This window comes from Phalacrocorax aristotelis, chromosome 2 (assembly GCF_949628215.1).
Source record: "Phalacrocorax aristotelis chromosome 2, bGulAri2.1, whole genome shotgun sequence".
Lineage (NCBI taxonomy): Eukaryota > Metazoa > Chordata > Aves > Suliformes > Phalacrocoracidae > Phalacrocorax > Phalacrocorax aristotelis.
Window position 1 is genome coordinate 38,452,755 of NC_134277.1, and position 16,076 is coordinate 38,468,830.

General features: G+C 41.6%; 1 protein-coding gene across 2 annotated transcripts in view; it reads left to right on the forward strand.

The window, feature by feature from the left end:
- Positions 1 to 16,076, forward strand: part of CREB5 (cAMP responsive element binding protein 5) — a 257,654-nt gene that overhangs the window by 176,432 nt on the left and 65,146 nt on the right. For both annotated transcript variants that reach the window (XM_075083142.1, XM_075083143.1), the window contains 2 exons: positions 9,981 to 10,107; positions 12,243 to 12,353. In XM_075083142.1, coding sequence (XP_074939243.1) covers positions 9,981 to 10,107; positions 12,243 to 12,353 — 238 coding nt within the window. The remainder of the gene's footprint in view (positions 1 to 9,980; positions 10,108 to 12,242; positions 12,354 to 16,076) is intronic.

Sequence of the window (16,076 nt, forward strand, 5' to 3'; positions counted from 1 at the left end):
TCTATGGTATTCTTGTTAAAGGATGGGATTAAGAGCTGGATTTAGGTCTGCCACTGATCTCCTGTTTCATCTGAGACTTTTCCAAACTTCTGATTTTCTATGTTACTTATTTGGTATTTTATTTAAGAAACCATGTTTGTATTTTCTTAAAAAAAATATCTTTTTTTAAAGATTTCTACAGCATGTGTTACTTTTGTAGTGTTTTTGGTGTTGAGGGTAAAGTTTAAATCTCAGTAAATAAATCATCTCACTTGTATATACCTACTTGTTTTCCTCACTAGTGGCTGTGGGCAAACTCTGTTTTCCATAGTGCATACAGCACAGTTGTGTCTTGCCAGCTTTAGACAGACTAAATCTCCTAGTGGCAGTTGCTGGAGTGTATTTTCTCTCACCAAGACTGTTTTCATTACTCCTTCTTTTTCTGACAAAACTGTGACCAAATCGATGCTACAGGTCCAACCATAGCATTATGGTTACGTGTGCTATGAGTGGTATTGCCACATGGTCTTGAGACTCAGCAATGTTTGGAGCCACTGTCTTTGGCTTTGTAAAAGCCCTAGACTGCTGAAAATGAATGAGAAGCTGATGGAAGAAGTTTTATTCATTTTCATGGATATGGAGCTGAAGACATGTAAAGATTTGAATGAATTCTTTTTTGTTGTTTTGGTTTTGTTTTTTTTTTTTTAAATTGCTGGAAGCTCCTTTTGGGGTGCACTGCGTCTTTCTGTTGACTACCCACAGCAACTGTGTTTCTGTGGGGTCCTAAGTTAGGTGCCTGAGGTGAATTGGCCATGATCAGTAAACAGCCTGGGATTTAAAGCCTGTCACTTAAGCAGCAATCTGGTATTTTAATTCAGGACCCTTTTTCCAACCTCTTTGGGCACAACAACCTTCCTGCTCTAACTTTTACAGCATTGGATGTGGGGGCAGATGAGGGGACAGTGAGGAACAAGAAGTCAAGAGATGTTAAGCCATCCGAAGCATAAGGTCTCCATAGCAGTCCTGTCTGCCTGCAGGCGTATAAGATCAGCGAGTACATCTTTCATAGACACGCAGGCAGGAAAACATCTCCGAAACACAGGGGCATGAAACTGCTGCCGCGGCATCCATCATCCTGTGGAGGACAGTGAAAACATGTGCTGTCATCTTTGACATTTTAATTGAAAAGAAAGCTTACACAGATTTCGACCTTAAGCAGTGTGTTTATACAAGTGTATACAGAGAAATAATCTGTCAGTTCAGAGCAGGCTCATTGCTATAGGAGTTGGTTTAGTAACCGAACAATCCAACATTAGCTCACACACCTTGCCTTGTTCCATGCCTCAATAATTTTTAGTAGAAATACTTTGCCTAGAGGCATGCAGTTATTAAAAAAGAGGCTCAGCTTGCTTAAAGTCTGGAATTATTAGCTCATGGTAACAAGCCTGCACTGGAGAAACTGTTGGTTCTTTGTTTTCATGACTTTGCTGTAATTCACCGTCTTATTTTCAGAGACAAACTTCTGCTTTGTTTGGGAAGTTAAAAAAAAAAAAAGAACAACAAAAAAGGAAAAGTAAATCACTTCAAAAAGATTCTTTTTTCATTTTTATTTTAAAGCAGGGTTTACAAAGCTCTTTTATCTTAGTATTTCTATTAAATTTCACTAGTCCAAATAATAAGGGTGAATAGAAAGAGAATTTTAATTGAGAAATTTGTTTTACTGTATTTCCCTATAGGGATCTGCTGGTAATGAGTATGCACCAAGAGCTCTCCAAATACCCTCTCAGCCCTTTAAGAGTAAAAGGAGCTTTTTTGCCGTCCTTTGTGCAACCTACTATTATTTTCTGATGCAAAGTTATCGAAGCCAAATAAAAGCCATTTGCACTGCTGTAAGGTGTTTGCAAATGGAGTCACTTGAGCAAATGAAGGCTCCAGCACCTTCAGGTAGTACAAACCTGGCAGAAGAGTTACTTGGTGTTCAGTTGTCACTTTTGTCTGGATGCTGGGGTTAGGTTTCTTTCCAGCTGTTTAATCTGTCGACATTTTTCCTCAATAAGCCTTAAATTTTCAAGTTTTCTTGAATTTGCTTTCCAGCCTGAAGCCTTAAGCCTGAAAAAATGGACAGCTTAGAAAGAGTTTGTATAAGCTTTATTGTGGTTATTATTCCTGTTTTTAAGTTAGCTGCCATTTGGTATGTTCGTTGGCACCTTTTTTCTTCAATGAAAACTGATACACAGTTTTTTCATGGTGATGCAAAAGAATTTATTTTCCTGGAGAATTAATCTTTTGGTCCTGTCTGAGCTGGGAGAGCATGACGACAGTGGAATCAGTTTGACATTGTTGCTTGCTTTCACAATCAAATCATGTTTACGTTGCAGTTTTTTGTTTTTATCCCACAATTCTTTTTATTGCAAGAATGTGTTTTTATATGAGCTAGTTCTTTATAATCCCTTGAACCTGCCTTTCGCAGTGTTTCCTTGTTTTGCTTTAACTATGCCATTATCCTCCACGTATCATTTGTGAGTTCCAGCTGTGTGCATAACACTGTGCAGAGCATAAACATCTCCGAGGAGGTTATAATCTAAGAAACCATTCTAGCTTTTCTTATTTTTCTTGTAATGGGTCAGGCAATAAGACCCAGTGAAATATTTAGAGGGAAGGGAAGATTGAAACCAGCAGTTTCTAAGACCTGTAAGAGCCAAAAGGCAAATGTTAATGGGTTCTGTGAGGCTTCCAAGGACCTGCTGGTCCTTGTACTTATGCTGAATTTGCAGAGGTTCCTTAAACATGTGTTCAGGAAATATAGGTGGCATTAGCACAATTGGAGTTTCTAAAGGCAAGATTTATCATCGACTAAATCTTTAAATAGAGTTTGGCCCACTAAATGCACTAAAGCAGTGGGGCTGCTGATTGTGGGGCTTTTCTCCTGCAAGCTGGGGTCAAAAGTATAGAATTCTTAACAAATTTTGGAGGCATCTTTTCCACAGGTTTCTAATACTTTACTGTACATATATCTATACCCAGATCTCTCCTCTATTTTTTTTTCTTATATTTCCCTTCAGTTAGGTGTTCTGTCCCTGTGAATTAAAGCAAGTAAGCAAGAATGCATTTCTGATGGAGTTGCTTTGTTCCCGGTGTACAGCTTCTCACATGACATCAAGGGATATGTGAACTGAGAAGTAACATCTTGCTTTTGACTTGCTTGCTTTTGACTTTGTACGTATCATTTCATATCTGTCTGCTGCATCTTGCTCCTTTTGTGGCGCTTGTTGCTGAATTCCTTCTACCTCTGTGCCAACGTATAGCTTGTTATCTTAATTGTGCCAGCTCTCCTCAAACACTTATATCAGCTTTCCCTTCACTTCTGAATCAAGCTTCTTGTCTTTAAGACTTTTCACAGCTTAGCCTTATCTTATCTCAGTCCTCCAGTTTCTCATTATAGTGTCAAGCATCACTTTCACTTTGCCAGTGTTTTTACCATCAGCTAGTTTCTCTTTCCCAGGCTGAAATCTCTTCTTGTCCAACACTGGAAAAATACCTTAGGGTTACACGTATATGAAAATATATGCGCACTGTTTAAAAACCTTTACAGAAAGAATAGCTTTGTCTGGATGCTCCCCAAATCCTCTAAGTTATGAGCCACAATTTTCCCTTTCTAGAGTATTGCCCTTCCTGTGTCTCAATCTTAGTTACTCCCTTCCTCTTGTAAACTTCCTCAGTCCTGTCATTTCTGAGCATATGAGTTAAATAAAAAACATACAAAGAAACAAAAAAGTAACCAGAGAAGTGCCATTAAACTGTCTCCAATTCTTTAGCATATTTATTTGCTTGTGTGTTCTATCTCAGTCTTCTACTTTTCATCTGTTTTGTGTCTCTGGATTGTAAACACACGGTGTAAGAATTGTCTCTTATCTGTGTTTGTACAGTGCCAGGCTCAATGGGCTCCCAGTCCCGACTGGGACCTTTGGGCACCACCACAGTATAAATGTCTGCTACTGATAATAATAATCTACCCACATAATGCAGATGTCTGAATTGTCTGAGAAATACAAACAAGGATCTTTACTAGGTTGGCAGAGAGCCATTAATTTTAGGTGCCAGTTTTCCCCTGAATATGGTTTGGCTTTCTGAAAAACCTGGTGACACAAACCTCCCACTTCTTGGAAAGCTTGGCTCTCTGGTGATGCTGAGATTAAAACATCATTAAACATGGGATACAGCAGGTCAGGTGAGGTCCCTGCAACTATGCGAGGTATTCCAAGTGCTTGTCTGATGCTTTGTTGTGGCTTTCCTTTGTGTTTGTTTTTTTTTCTTTCCTCCCCTGAATGACAAATGAATACAAGGAGACTAGACAGAGCTGCCCTACTTTGAGGGAGTGGGGGTGGGGGTGTGGGGGTGAGGACCTCAAATAATGGGCCACAAATGAGGAAAGCTATAGTTGGATTGATAGGCTTAAATAATGGCACTGTGGATCAAACAACAGCAGACCAGCAGTAAGGGAGGCAACACCTCCAGTCAGTACTCTTTTCTCAGGTTAAAACATCCCCTCCATGTCTTTACCCTCTGAAGTTTTCAAATATTGAAACCAATATTGGGTCAGGTACTCTGGCCTCCGTAGCTGCTGTGGAAGTAGTTTGCAGCTGGTCTTTCGAACCACATGATCCAGTGAACTTACTTTTTAGCAATGAAAAGTTTAATTGCAACAATACCTGTTTTTCCATGAGACATTCAGGGGGTAGCCTGTAGCCAGCTGAGCCCTTGGGTGCTTCAGCCTGAAAGCCACTGCATGCACATACTGACATACCCTGAAAAGATCCAGGCTTCTGGTATGCAGTGGTTGCTCCTCATTACACTGATCATAATGGTATCATTGCTGCCTCATTCACCTGTGTCTCCTTATTGCTTCCACTCACTCTCCTTCATTTTATCCTTGATCTATAAGCTTTTTTGGGGCAGGACCTCACACTTGGTTTTTAAACCAAGGCTTCCAGGCACTGTTGTAATATATATATATATATATGTACATACATATATATACATACAGATATATATAAAAATGATGAAAGCCTGGGCAAGTCTGTGTTGCATAACTGGAGTGTGGTGCAGAAATCCCTGAGCCAGTGCTGACCCAACCTGGCAAATTGCTACAGCAAAACCAGCTACCTGTGGGCTGCTCCTATGTAAGCTGGCTGGGTCTGGAGGCCATAGAAAGAGAAGAGATGAGTTCCTTTGCTCCAGTGCATCTGCCACACCAGAGCTAACTAAAATAGAACAAACTGGATTCTGGTGTAGTATTCTTGTAGACCTTTCATGAATGCCACATGCAGGAGAGTAAGGAGCAGAAGAGACATCATGGTAAGACCCACTGACCCAGAGTGCTTTACCATAATAGAAAACATACCGCAGTGATACTTTAAATAGCATCAGTCCTTCTGCATGTAGCCCTGAATGGTCTAGGTCAGTATGAACCTAATCTCATGAGACCTCAGCAGCAAATTGTCATCTGTAGAAACTGTCCTTGAAGACTACACGCTAAGGGAAGCCTAGTCTTTTAATAGACTAATGTGGCGTTTAGTCATCAGACAATCTAGAAAACTGGGTCAGATAGGTGTTGCATCATAGCAGACATAATATTTAATATTAATAAATAAGGCACCTAGCAAAGTATTTATCATAGATATTTGATTACATTAGTGGAGTTATCTTTAATCGTTGGGTAGAGTCATATGATGGAACACGATCGAGTCACCATGGCTTAGCAGGGTACCACCCATCTGTTTAAATGTTAGTAAGGATGACTCACGGTTTTAGCGCGACTGTGCAGAGGGAGGGGAGCCAACGTGGTCAATTACTGCAGCTTGACTAACGTGGTATTTTACTAAGCCACGGTAACACTATACATCCTGGCCATGTATGCCCAAAGAGATAGTGTACAAATGCTGACTGAGACCACATCATGTCCAACAGCAGGCTTCTGCTGGAACACACGGAAAATTCTTAAATTTGGGAAAAACCCCACACATGGCCAGATTTTTAGTAAGGTTGAGCACTTGCCAGTTCTCTCTTATCTGTCCTTTATTTATGGGCTGTTTGCCCAACAACCCTATTTCTTTAGCAACACAGGTGCCAAGGAATTAAAATCCTCAGTCAGCAATATTGACTGACAGGCTGCAGGCAGCACCTCCTCAGCACTTACAAAGAGAGGAGCAGAGTCAACGTGTCCAATGTTAAAAATAACAATTATAAACTCTCACTGACTTTCTTTGCTGCAGGATAGAAAGCAACAACAAAAGAGATTATGTTGTCCTTGGAAGGAGAAGAAATGTCTTAAGACAAACTGAGTATCTCAGCCTGTACGGTTCTGTGCCACGCACGTTCCCTGAGCTCTGTGCGAGTGAGTGCGCAAGAGCACGTGCTAATCAATGACCTGTAGTCAATGTGGAAGCAATAGAAGTATCCATGAGTATTGGCCAATGTCAGCTTCCCCGATGTGGAGTGGAATCTGGTGTGCCTTATGTAGCACTTGTATTGGTGGCAGGAGCAGTGCAGACTTTTTGACAAAGAGGGTCAACCTTGAAGCACAAGGTTTCTCTGACTGCTCTGCACCTCTTTGCAAAAACACCCTTGGGAACAGAGTAGCAGGACTGTAGCAAGAAAAAATACCTGAAGTACTGAAGATTTTTTTTCCTCTAGCCAAGTGTAAAGCGTATGCAGACCCCCAGAGCAAAGCAGCATTAAAGGTGAAACTGGGGACAGCAAGGAAGCCTCTTTGCCATTTTAATAAATACCAATAATTCCCTTTTGCCCAAGTCCCATATTCCCAAACTCATTAAAGCAATTTTGGAAATTTTTTTGGCTCTGGAACATATAAGCAAAACTCAAACCGTGCAGTCCCTTGAGAATCACTTGCACAAATTGCATAGGTCAGGCCAAAATAAGTTTCTGTCAAACAGCCTAACACCTAAGCTTATTATGAAACTGGTGAATTGTACAAAGGGTCTGTATGTGGGACAGTCTCAGAATGAATAAGGCGGGGGGGATGTTGTCATGGTACTTGTTTTACTTTGGTCCCACTGAAAACTCAAGTGACATTTTTATTGAATGCATTGCTCCTGTTAGCCAGCACAGTTTCCATAGGTTGTGTCTGGACCTGGAGGGCTCCAGAGCTCTGGTGGGCAGGTGGGTGCACGCCTCAGTCTCATCCCAGGACAGCCGTGAGAGTGCTCCAGCTCTTTCTCCTTTCCTGCCCACTCCTCCCTGCCCTCTCTCCTGGGAGGAAACGCAGGGTGCGTCCCTGGTAGGGGCCGCAGCACACTCTGTTCTGCTTCTCAGCCCCCCCAGCATGGGGGTCTCAGCTTTTCTGGCTGGCAGCTGTTGCATGGATTTTAAAGTATGAGATAGAAAAGACCTGTCTGAGCTTGTTGTCTGGTGGTGCTCTGCAGGACTGTAGTTACGGTGAGGATGGGCCTGTGGGAAGTGGACCCTGCCTATGGGGGTCACCACAGGCTCTGGAAACCAAACTGAGATTGTTCTCCTCCTCACATTCAGCCTGGTATCTTCTCACTTTTTTATTTTCAAAGGATCACCAAATCTGCTTTTCATGCTATTTTTGATCCTCTCCTAATGATTAGTCAGTCCTCTTGTGACAATGAGCGCTGTGGAGCAGCTGTGTTTTAAGTGGAGAGTGGATGGATCGGGGGATATAGAGAAAAGTATATTTTCTGAGCTCATTTTTACTGCACTACATCCATTCCATTTAAACCACCTCCGCAGGTCCCCAGGCTTAGCCTTGTGCTGAGCTGACCGTAGAGACCCCTGAAGATGATTCATGCTCCCTCACAGAACTTCTTGCACCCTCTCACAGGGTTACACCCCATATTTGGGAGACATTGTCTTGAGTTTCTTCGGGGTATATGATGATGTTAGGTACTTCGTATCCTTCCATCAGCAGATAACCAGGGAGGCATAGGAAGAGCTTCTTGTCTGCATCTGAGATATGTTTGTTGTTAGTTTGGTTTTTTTTTTTTTTCCCTTCTGAATAAGTACTGTTATGTGTCTGGGAGGATTTTTAAAACATCCTTCAAAACACAGGCTTTTTCTCTCCATGGAGAGCCAAGACAAAAGGATGGGTTCAGTCATGTGCAGCTGCTAAAGAGAGGGCAGCTGAGGGCAGAGGGGTGGGAGGAGCAGGGGTGTCTGGGTTTGAGGGAGTGGGCAGGGAAGGGACTTCAAGGTGGCATTTGTTGGGACAGAAATGTTTCTGGGGGTTCCCCTCAGGCTTGAAGAAAGGAGGGTTGAAGGACTGGAAACCCAAGGATGGGAAATACTGGGGAGTTTTAGGGAAGAGGGGATTAGGTGGTTTGAGCTCCGGGCAGCAGAGGATGAGACTTACAGGTCAGAAGAAGCCGGTGTTGCCATGAGACAGGCAACTCCGCTTTGGGAGTCTGTATGTGATGTCCTCCATATGGGATGGCTGTGAATCCCATTGCTCACAGCCTTTGGCCTCTTTGCTTGTTGTTAGATAAGTGGAAGTGACAGCTAAAGTTGGAGGAGGGATGTATGTATTAATGATTGCCAGTATCACTTACAATTGGAGGAGTGCGAAGTAAAGCCCCATCCTTTGGTGTGACACAGTTCAGACCAAGCAGGAGAAGCGACTGTCTTCCCCCTTGCAGCTCTGAGGTTATGGCTCTGCTTCCCTGATCAACTCAGCCTGATTTTGAGGCTTTCATGGCTAGCTGTGGATTTGTCACTGAAGCAAAGGATGCTTCTGCCAAGGCTGAAAATCATCCCTGATGTTTAGAGGCTCCAAGTGTCTTTAGACTCTGTCCATGCTCCCCTCTGCAGAGGGTCTTCAATCTCCCAGACTATGCCCCCTTCTCTCTGGTCCTTCTCATACCTTTAGTGGTATTTCTTCTGCCTAATAAACAGTGTAAACTGTGTACTATACTGCAGAGCATCCTGCTCTGTGAGAATTTAACATATTAACTTATACTAGCAATATTTGTTGAGGCACTGTATGTGAAAGCTTTCTTACCTCCATGCTTTTTGAAAAGGTACCAAGTTATATTTACCCCAAACTTCAAGCAACTCATACATCCTTCAAGACTGGAAAAAAAAAAAAAAAAGCTGATTAATTTAACTAACTCCCAAGACCACATTCTTAAAGACTATTTTCAAAGAGTAGTCCCAGCTTTGTTTAATGAATTAATTTTATGATTCTTCTTCTTTGTGAGTGGGCCTGCTTTCTCACATGCACTCTTTTCCCTGTGCTGTACTTAGAAAAATCCTTCTAAACCTTTTGAACTCCTTTTGCCAAAATAACTCACTCTGCTTTTCTGTAGTCTGTACTTTTTGCCTTTACAAGCTACTCAATCTGAATGTAATTTTCCTAATTTTCTTTCTTTTTTTTTTTTTCCATTTTCTGTGCCCCAGTGACACGCTAATTGGTAAAATCAGGAACCTTTCTTTGGGACAAAGGCTTGGTAGGGTTTCACAGGAGAGAATATCAAGAGCAAGATGAAATACTCATTTTAGAGTAGTTTATTTACAGGTGATAAAATATAAAAATTAATTTAAGACTGTTTAATTTTCTGTCATTGTCTGCAAAACTATCATCCAGAAATTTTTGCTCCTCAGAGCTGAATTTACGGCAACGCATTGATGTGGTATGCCAGGAAATTTTCCTGCTTTGTCTGTAGAAATCTTTTGCTGGCCACTGTAAGATGCAGAGGTGCATAGACTGAGAGCAGGTGTTACATTTAAAATGCATGTTCTATCAGGTGAACTATACTGGTGCTTTAACCAACAAAAAGAGGGAAGGTGATTCATCTGTTTCTTGAAAACTGTCTGTTCTACTGATTTATGCAGGAAAGGACAAATGCTGGGTTGCCTTCTCTGTGCCTGCTTGTCTAGAGTTGCCTGTGCCTAGCAATGGCTAGCATGGTAAGGCTTGTTTTGGTCTCTGTAGCCCTTGACAGCGTTCTTTCCTTTTCTCCTAGGCCTGTCCCAGGTTCTCTGTCTTCACTACTGCACCTACACAACCGACAAAGACAGCCTATGCCTGCCTCTATGCCTGGCACCCTGCCCAACCCCACCATGCCTGGATCTTCTGCTGTACTCATGCCTGTAAGTTTTTGGTGTAGTTTTTCTTGGGGGGGAGGAAGGTTGTTTGGTTTTTTTTTTCTTGATTCAACTTCTGTGAAAGTCTGCTGGATTTTCTACAAAACCAAAGGGCAATGAGCTAAGGAAGCTGGTCCTTTTTCTCTGCGTCATCTTACACAAGAGTGTTTCTGGTGCAGTTAATGGCATGTTAATTAGTGTGAGAGTGATTAGAAACAGTTTACATGAGACTGCAATTTCTTGTTCTCACACTTGGTCATGTAGGTGAGATCAGTAAGTCTGTGCTGGAACAAAAAGATTTTTCTCAGGTCAGACAAAACTGGAAAAGCCATGTACATAAGTTATGCCAGTGAGCTCCAGGTAATCCTCTTGTTTGTGGGAGATAACCAGCTAACAAGAACGAAATCTGACTTACTTTTCCAGCCTGATAACTTGCACTTAATTAGAATCTCATCATGATTGCTGTTCGTTTTGCACTGCAGAGCTGGGAATATTCCCCATCTACCAAGAGACAAAGGGTGCTCTGCATTTGTAACTTCAAATTCTTATATGATTTTAACAACCCTTTCAATATAAGACATTTGGGCAGATAAGGGGTGGAGGTGAGTAAGAATGGCATGGAAGAGGGGACTGGGAAAGGAGAAGTTTCTGTTTCATTGCAGGATGTTTGGAAGGCAACCTGAGAGTGATCAACCATGGGAGGGAAGAAAGCACTGCTTTTTCTGGCTCTGCTGGAGCAAGGGGGACATTCCACAGGGCCACAAAGTTTCAGGTTTAGCTGCTATATGAGCAGTCATTAATAAGTTATTAATTAATATCTTATCAATAAGGCTTTCCTGGAATATTGACCAGGAAGTTCAACAAAAGAAAATATAAGGTGTGTCACTATGGGCAATTTTTTTCTGGCACAATTCCTAAGGAACCTGAAACAGAGAAAACATCCTGCTTCAGTGTAAGCTCAGGGGCTTTGGGTTGCTGCTGGGGAGCCCATTGGGCAGCTGTGCTTGCAGACAAGCAGGTGTGCTCTGGCTGAGAACCCCAGAGGTGCAAGCATGGAGGCGAGATGAACCCTATCAGCTCCGGCTATCCTGGGCCCAGCTCCAGCCCCACAGCCCTCCTGAAAGGGCTGCAGAAGAGGTGGCAGCGGAAGCTGCTCCTGCCCCATGGAGAGGGTGAAGGGCCCCGGCAGAGGCTGCTTCTCCCCACTGGCAGGCAGTGGGATGTTGCCCTCTTCCACAGGCCCAGCACCCATTCTTGCTGGGATCACGGAAGGTGGGAGTCACTGCCTCGCCACAGGGCACAAAAAAAAGCTCCCCTGCTTGGAAGAGCTCAGGAGGATCCAGAAGCTTCTTTCCTGTATGAGCCAAAGATTCAGGGGGCTGGCCCAAAGCAAGGCAGGATGCTCAGCTCCAGCTGAAATCAACACCATAACCCTACTTATCACCCCTACCAATGACTAGCAGTGTAACAGGGCTTGCCTCTGTTCAGGGAAGACACTACAGGAAATTATTTTATCCAGCCCGTACTGCCATTAGGTTTTGTTTGAAAATTGTATCCCTCCCTCCTAGCCTCGTGAGATTAGCTTGCAGAAAGGGCTCTGAATAGCCAGGAGGAGTTCTGCTTTGTTTTTTGCTATCTCAGCAGTACATGAAAGCTTCCCTTACGAGACATATGGAAAACTCTTCTCAGCTGAGCAGTCCGAGGGAAGGAAAAAGAGCCAACTCATTTTCCCTATACTCGAGATTGTAGATTTTTATTTATGTTTTTAACAAGCTAAGTTGGGCTGCACTGACAGGGGAAGCCACAACTTTATACAGTGATGCTTTTAAAACCACTTAACTCCGAGTGTTGTTATACTGAAAGGGAGAAAATCATTACAAAAAAGCGCAAACCTGGGTGGCTGCTACATTTGTTTAGTAAAGAAGCCTTTTCTTCATAATTGGCTGTGAGTTTTCAGGGCTGATTCTGATGAAACACACGCCTGCATGCATACACACATGCAATTCACGACACAGATTGTTATTTTTCCAGTCATGACTTGAAGAAATAAAGCCGAGTCCATTTAAATAGAAACTGAGCGTAAATTTTTGCAAATGTCTCCAGATGTTTTCAAACCTTTTTTTTTTCTTTTTCTTTTAAAGATGGAGCGACAAATGTCAATGAACTCCAACATCATGGGGATGCAGGGGCCGAACCTCAATAATCCATGTGCTTCACCTCAAGTCCCCCCAATGCATTCAGAAGCCAAAATGGTAAAAAAAGAAAATTAAAACCCAATTATTTTCTTTTCTTATATTGCTCTTGCGTACTGGTTACCCAGACAGTGGGGGATGTAGCCAGACACTGCTTACTTCATTCTTAGTCATATGTTATACTCTTTTTTAATACATTGCAGTAAATTGCCTTTGTGTCTATGAACTTCCACAATGTTCCTAGTCCTAGCTGAACTCTCAGTGAGAGGGAATTGAAGTGAAGGGTGGGCTATCTGATCCGTGCTGTGTTAAATAGGATTTTTGGTGCAGAATTTAAGCAAATGGTCTGGCTGGTTCTCTGATGGTGTCTGTGCTCCTCAGCTTGGCTTAAAGAAAATTGTCAGTTAATAAAGAGTGAAGTAAAAAGTGTGTGATGTGAAGGGAGTGTACATAGTGTTTGTGTTTTCCAGATAGGTGCATGGTGTGTCAGGGTAATGGCAGTGTTAGAAAAGCAGACCAAATGACGTATCTAAAACTGGGATTTCTTTTCTCAAACACAAAGGTGTTGCCATCAAAAAGAAGAGTCAGAATTTGGACAAAAATAATCTATTTATAGTTTACCTCTCGTGGAGGTATTCAGCACTAATATCCCTGGAACCGAGTTTGTCAATGTAGAAACACTTAGGCTTTTTCAGTTTCAGTATTGCCAATTGCTGGCTGGTGGAAATATGAGGACAGAAGTTTGCAGTTTAACTCTGTAGGGTTTTTATCCTCTCAAGATATCTCATCATAGTGGAAAACAGGAGTAACTTCAATGAACTTCTTTCAGTGGCATTTCTCCAAGGTAAAATTGTCATAAGTGAGAGAATGAAATCAAGCCGACAAAGATTAAGCAACCACATGTTTTTATATATTTCTACTTTGCATGACTGGTACAGCTTTTAAAGTTGTTGTCATCTATCCTGAGGCAAAGAAAAATATCTTCTTGTCTATAGGTACGGTGCATGCAAGAGACTCTTGGTTAAGAGCAACAACATATACGAGCTTATTCTACCTCGGTTTTCTTAGGTTGGATGGGTCATGCCTTTGCCTCCCTGTTGGTCTGGGTTAGGCTGTTAACCCAACCTCTGTTAACACCACGTCTAAAACCACACTCCGTAAACATGCAGCCAGTTGGCCAGAAGAAGAGCAATAGCCAAAAACGCTGTCTCCCCCAGCCAAGGAAAACCTGTGGTCAAGAGTTCTCTCTCTGCTGTACCACACAGTGACGGTGACATGCCAAATGGCAACAGCATCTGCAGCAGAGCTTGTTAAAAACTTTTTGGAATAGGCAAGTGTTTTTTCAACTCAAGCATAGCTGAGCCAAGCTAAATACTCCTTGGCTGAATAAATCTAAAACTGGCATCTGTTTTGGGGACTAAAGGTTCTGTAGTTTACTCTCCCCCCCCCCACCCCCTGCCTTTTTTTTACTGGAAGCGTGAGGCTACTTAAGAACAAGATTAAATTATTGGTGCATATGGTGAGAATTCTGTGCTTTATTAGCTGAAACTGTACATTAATACAAATTACTTTTTAATCTGGATAAGCAGGTTTTGTCCCTAAACCTAACGTATGAAGGCACGGTTCATTCAGACAGAAATTGCTATCAGTTCCAAAACACAGTATAGTGAACAAGCAGCCCCTTTGCTTCTTAGGGGATTTCTGCCACACTTCCAGACGTGGAACAAATCCACATGCATTAACTCTTAAGCGTAAAAGGCATAATTCAGAGCTCCAGGACCTTTCTTCTTTTTAAATGCGGGTTTTTTTCAACAGCATATATTCTAGTTTTATACTTCATTTCTGTTTGAGCATACCTGTAATGTAAACAGCCTCTTCATTTAGCCACTGCTTTGAAAAATACAAATCTATTAACAATACTCTGCATGAACACAAAGTGGAAAAAATGCAGGAAATAATCAGAGCAAAATTATTTCTTACATGTAAGTTCATGAATTTTAAATCTGAATCATCTGTATTACAGGCATGTTTGTTCTTATTATTAATTATTTCACTTTGCTTTGTGCTCAAAGCACGAGACTTCGCATACTCTGGTGACTTTTTTTAAAACGTGGAAAATGAGGGTGCTTAGTACCTGGCGGGATTGCGTGCTGCATTAGGAAGGAATTTCAGATTTCCCCGGATTCTGCTAATGCTATTACTGCTGGTGCATCCAGCACTGCATATATTCTCTTTGGCTGGCCCTGCTCTGCAAAGAATATATGTGCTGAACACTAGGCAAAGTCATCTAAGCTGCTTGCAGGTAATGGCTGCAGTATCTTGAGAAGTTTGGGGGACTTTGGGCCTGATTCTTAAGCCATCCAAATCCATGGCAGATGGATCAGCATTTTCTTTGTGCCTACATGACAGAATGCAGGACAGGCTCCCCTAGATGTAAGACCCAGATGTGAGACCAAATCCTTCTGTCCTCATGCACATGAAAGTATGTACTCGAGCAATGCAAGCATGATTTGGTATGCAGCAGTCATAACACTATTTAGTGACTCATGTCACTTGATTTGCTTCTGTAAAATAAATATGAATAAATATTGTAAGTATGGATGCTGTGTGATGCCAGGTTTTTTAGAGAAACCAGACAGAGGGCAAAAGATTCGCACCCTCGATTGGTCCCTAATCAGTTTGTGGTAGGAAATGGAAGCCAGTCTGATAAATACATACATATACAAGCACATACACAGACACATATAGAATGTGTGTTGCATTAATGTTTCTATAATATGCAGTTTATTTATCTATTTGTATTTTAATCAGCTTGTATTACCTGGCATTTATAGAAAGCCATATTCTGCCGCACAAGATGCTCATTTCCTGGCTTAATTTTTTCAGGAGGATGTTATTTCAAATATTAAAGTGTTGTAGGTAATAACCCAGAACTGATTTAATTTATCACAACAATCTCAGTTTCTCTCATGGTGCACCTCTCAGTTAGGTTATCACCTAATGCTTTAAAACTGTCCTAGTAAATGAATGAGTGAACATCTAAATCACTACCGCTTTTGTCTTAGATTCAGAGCTGAGTGGATAAAACCTTTTAGCTGCCCACCAAAAACACACATTGATTTTGTATTAAAATATATTGCATTAGAAAGTGAAGGAAACATAAAGGTGTAAGTGTACATGGTAAAAATATGCAGAATAGCACATGTAGCATATTAACGTGGTTCTGTAGGTTGAGAATATTATGAACTCGGAATTGTTGGTGGTGCCTTTGCCTTAATATACTGCTTACATACAGTTTGGTTTGCAGTTTCAGAGTATTCAACGTTTTATAACTCAGAGTGCAATACTGTGTGCATTACCACCAGTGTGCACTGAACTGCTGGAGGGCTGCATGAAGGCAGGTCTTTTCGGTGCAGCCAATGCCTCTCTACCTGAATTTTGCAAGGCATTGATCTTTACCTGTAGAGATTTATGAGCTCTGAAAGGAGGTATAAAAAGCAGGCCAGCAATGAAAATAATCTAACTTAAAAATACAGTTTTTTATTTGACCTGTTAATTTTTTCTTTTACCCTCTCCCTCCACCCCTCACTGGATACATAGTTTTATAACATTTAAATAAAATATAAAATATATTTAAATAAAATATAATATGTGTGGCTTGGCTGTGCCTGCCTTCCTGGCAGAATCTATATGGTTCTTTTTAAAATAAAAAAGAAAAGAAGTGGTTTCCATATCAGAACTATGTAGGCTTGTGGGCTATTGTATTTGCCTTGTATGCATTAC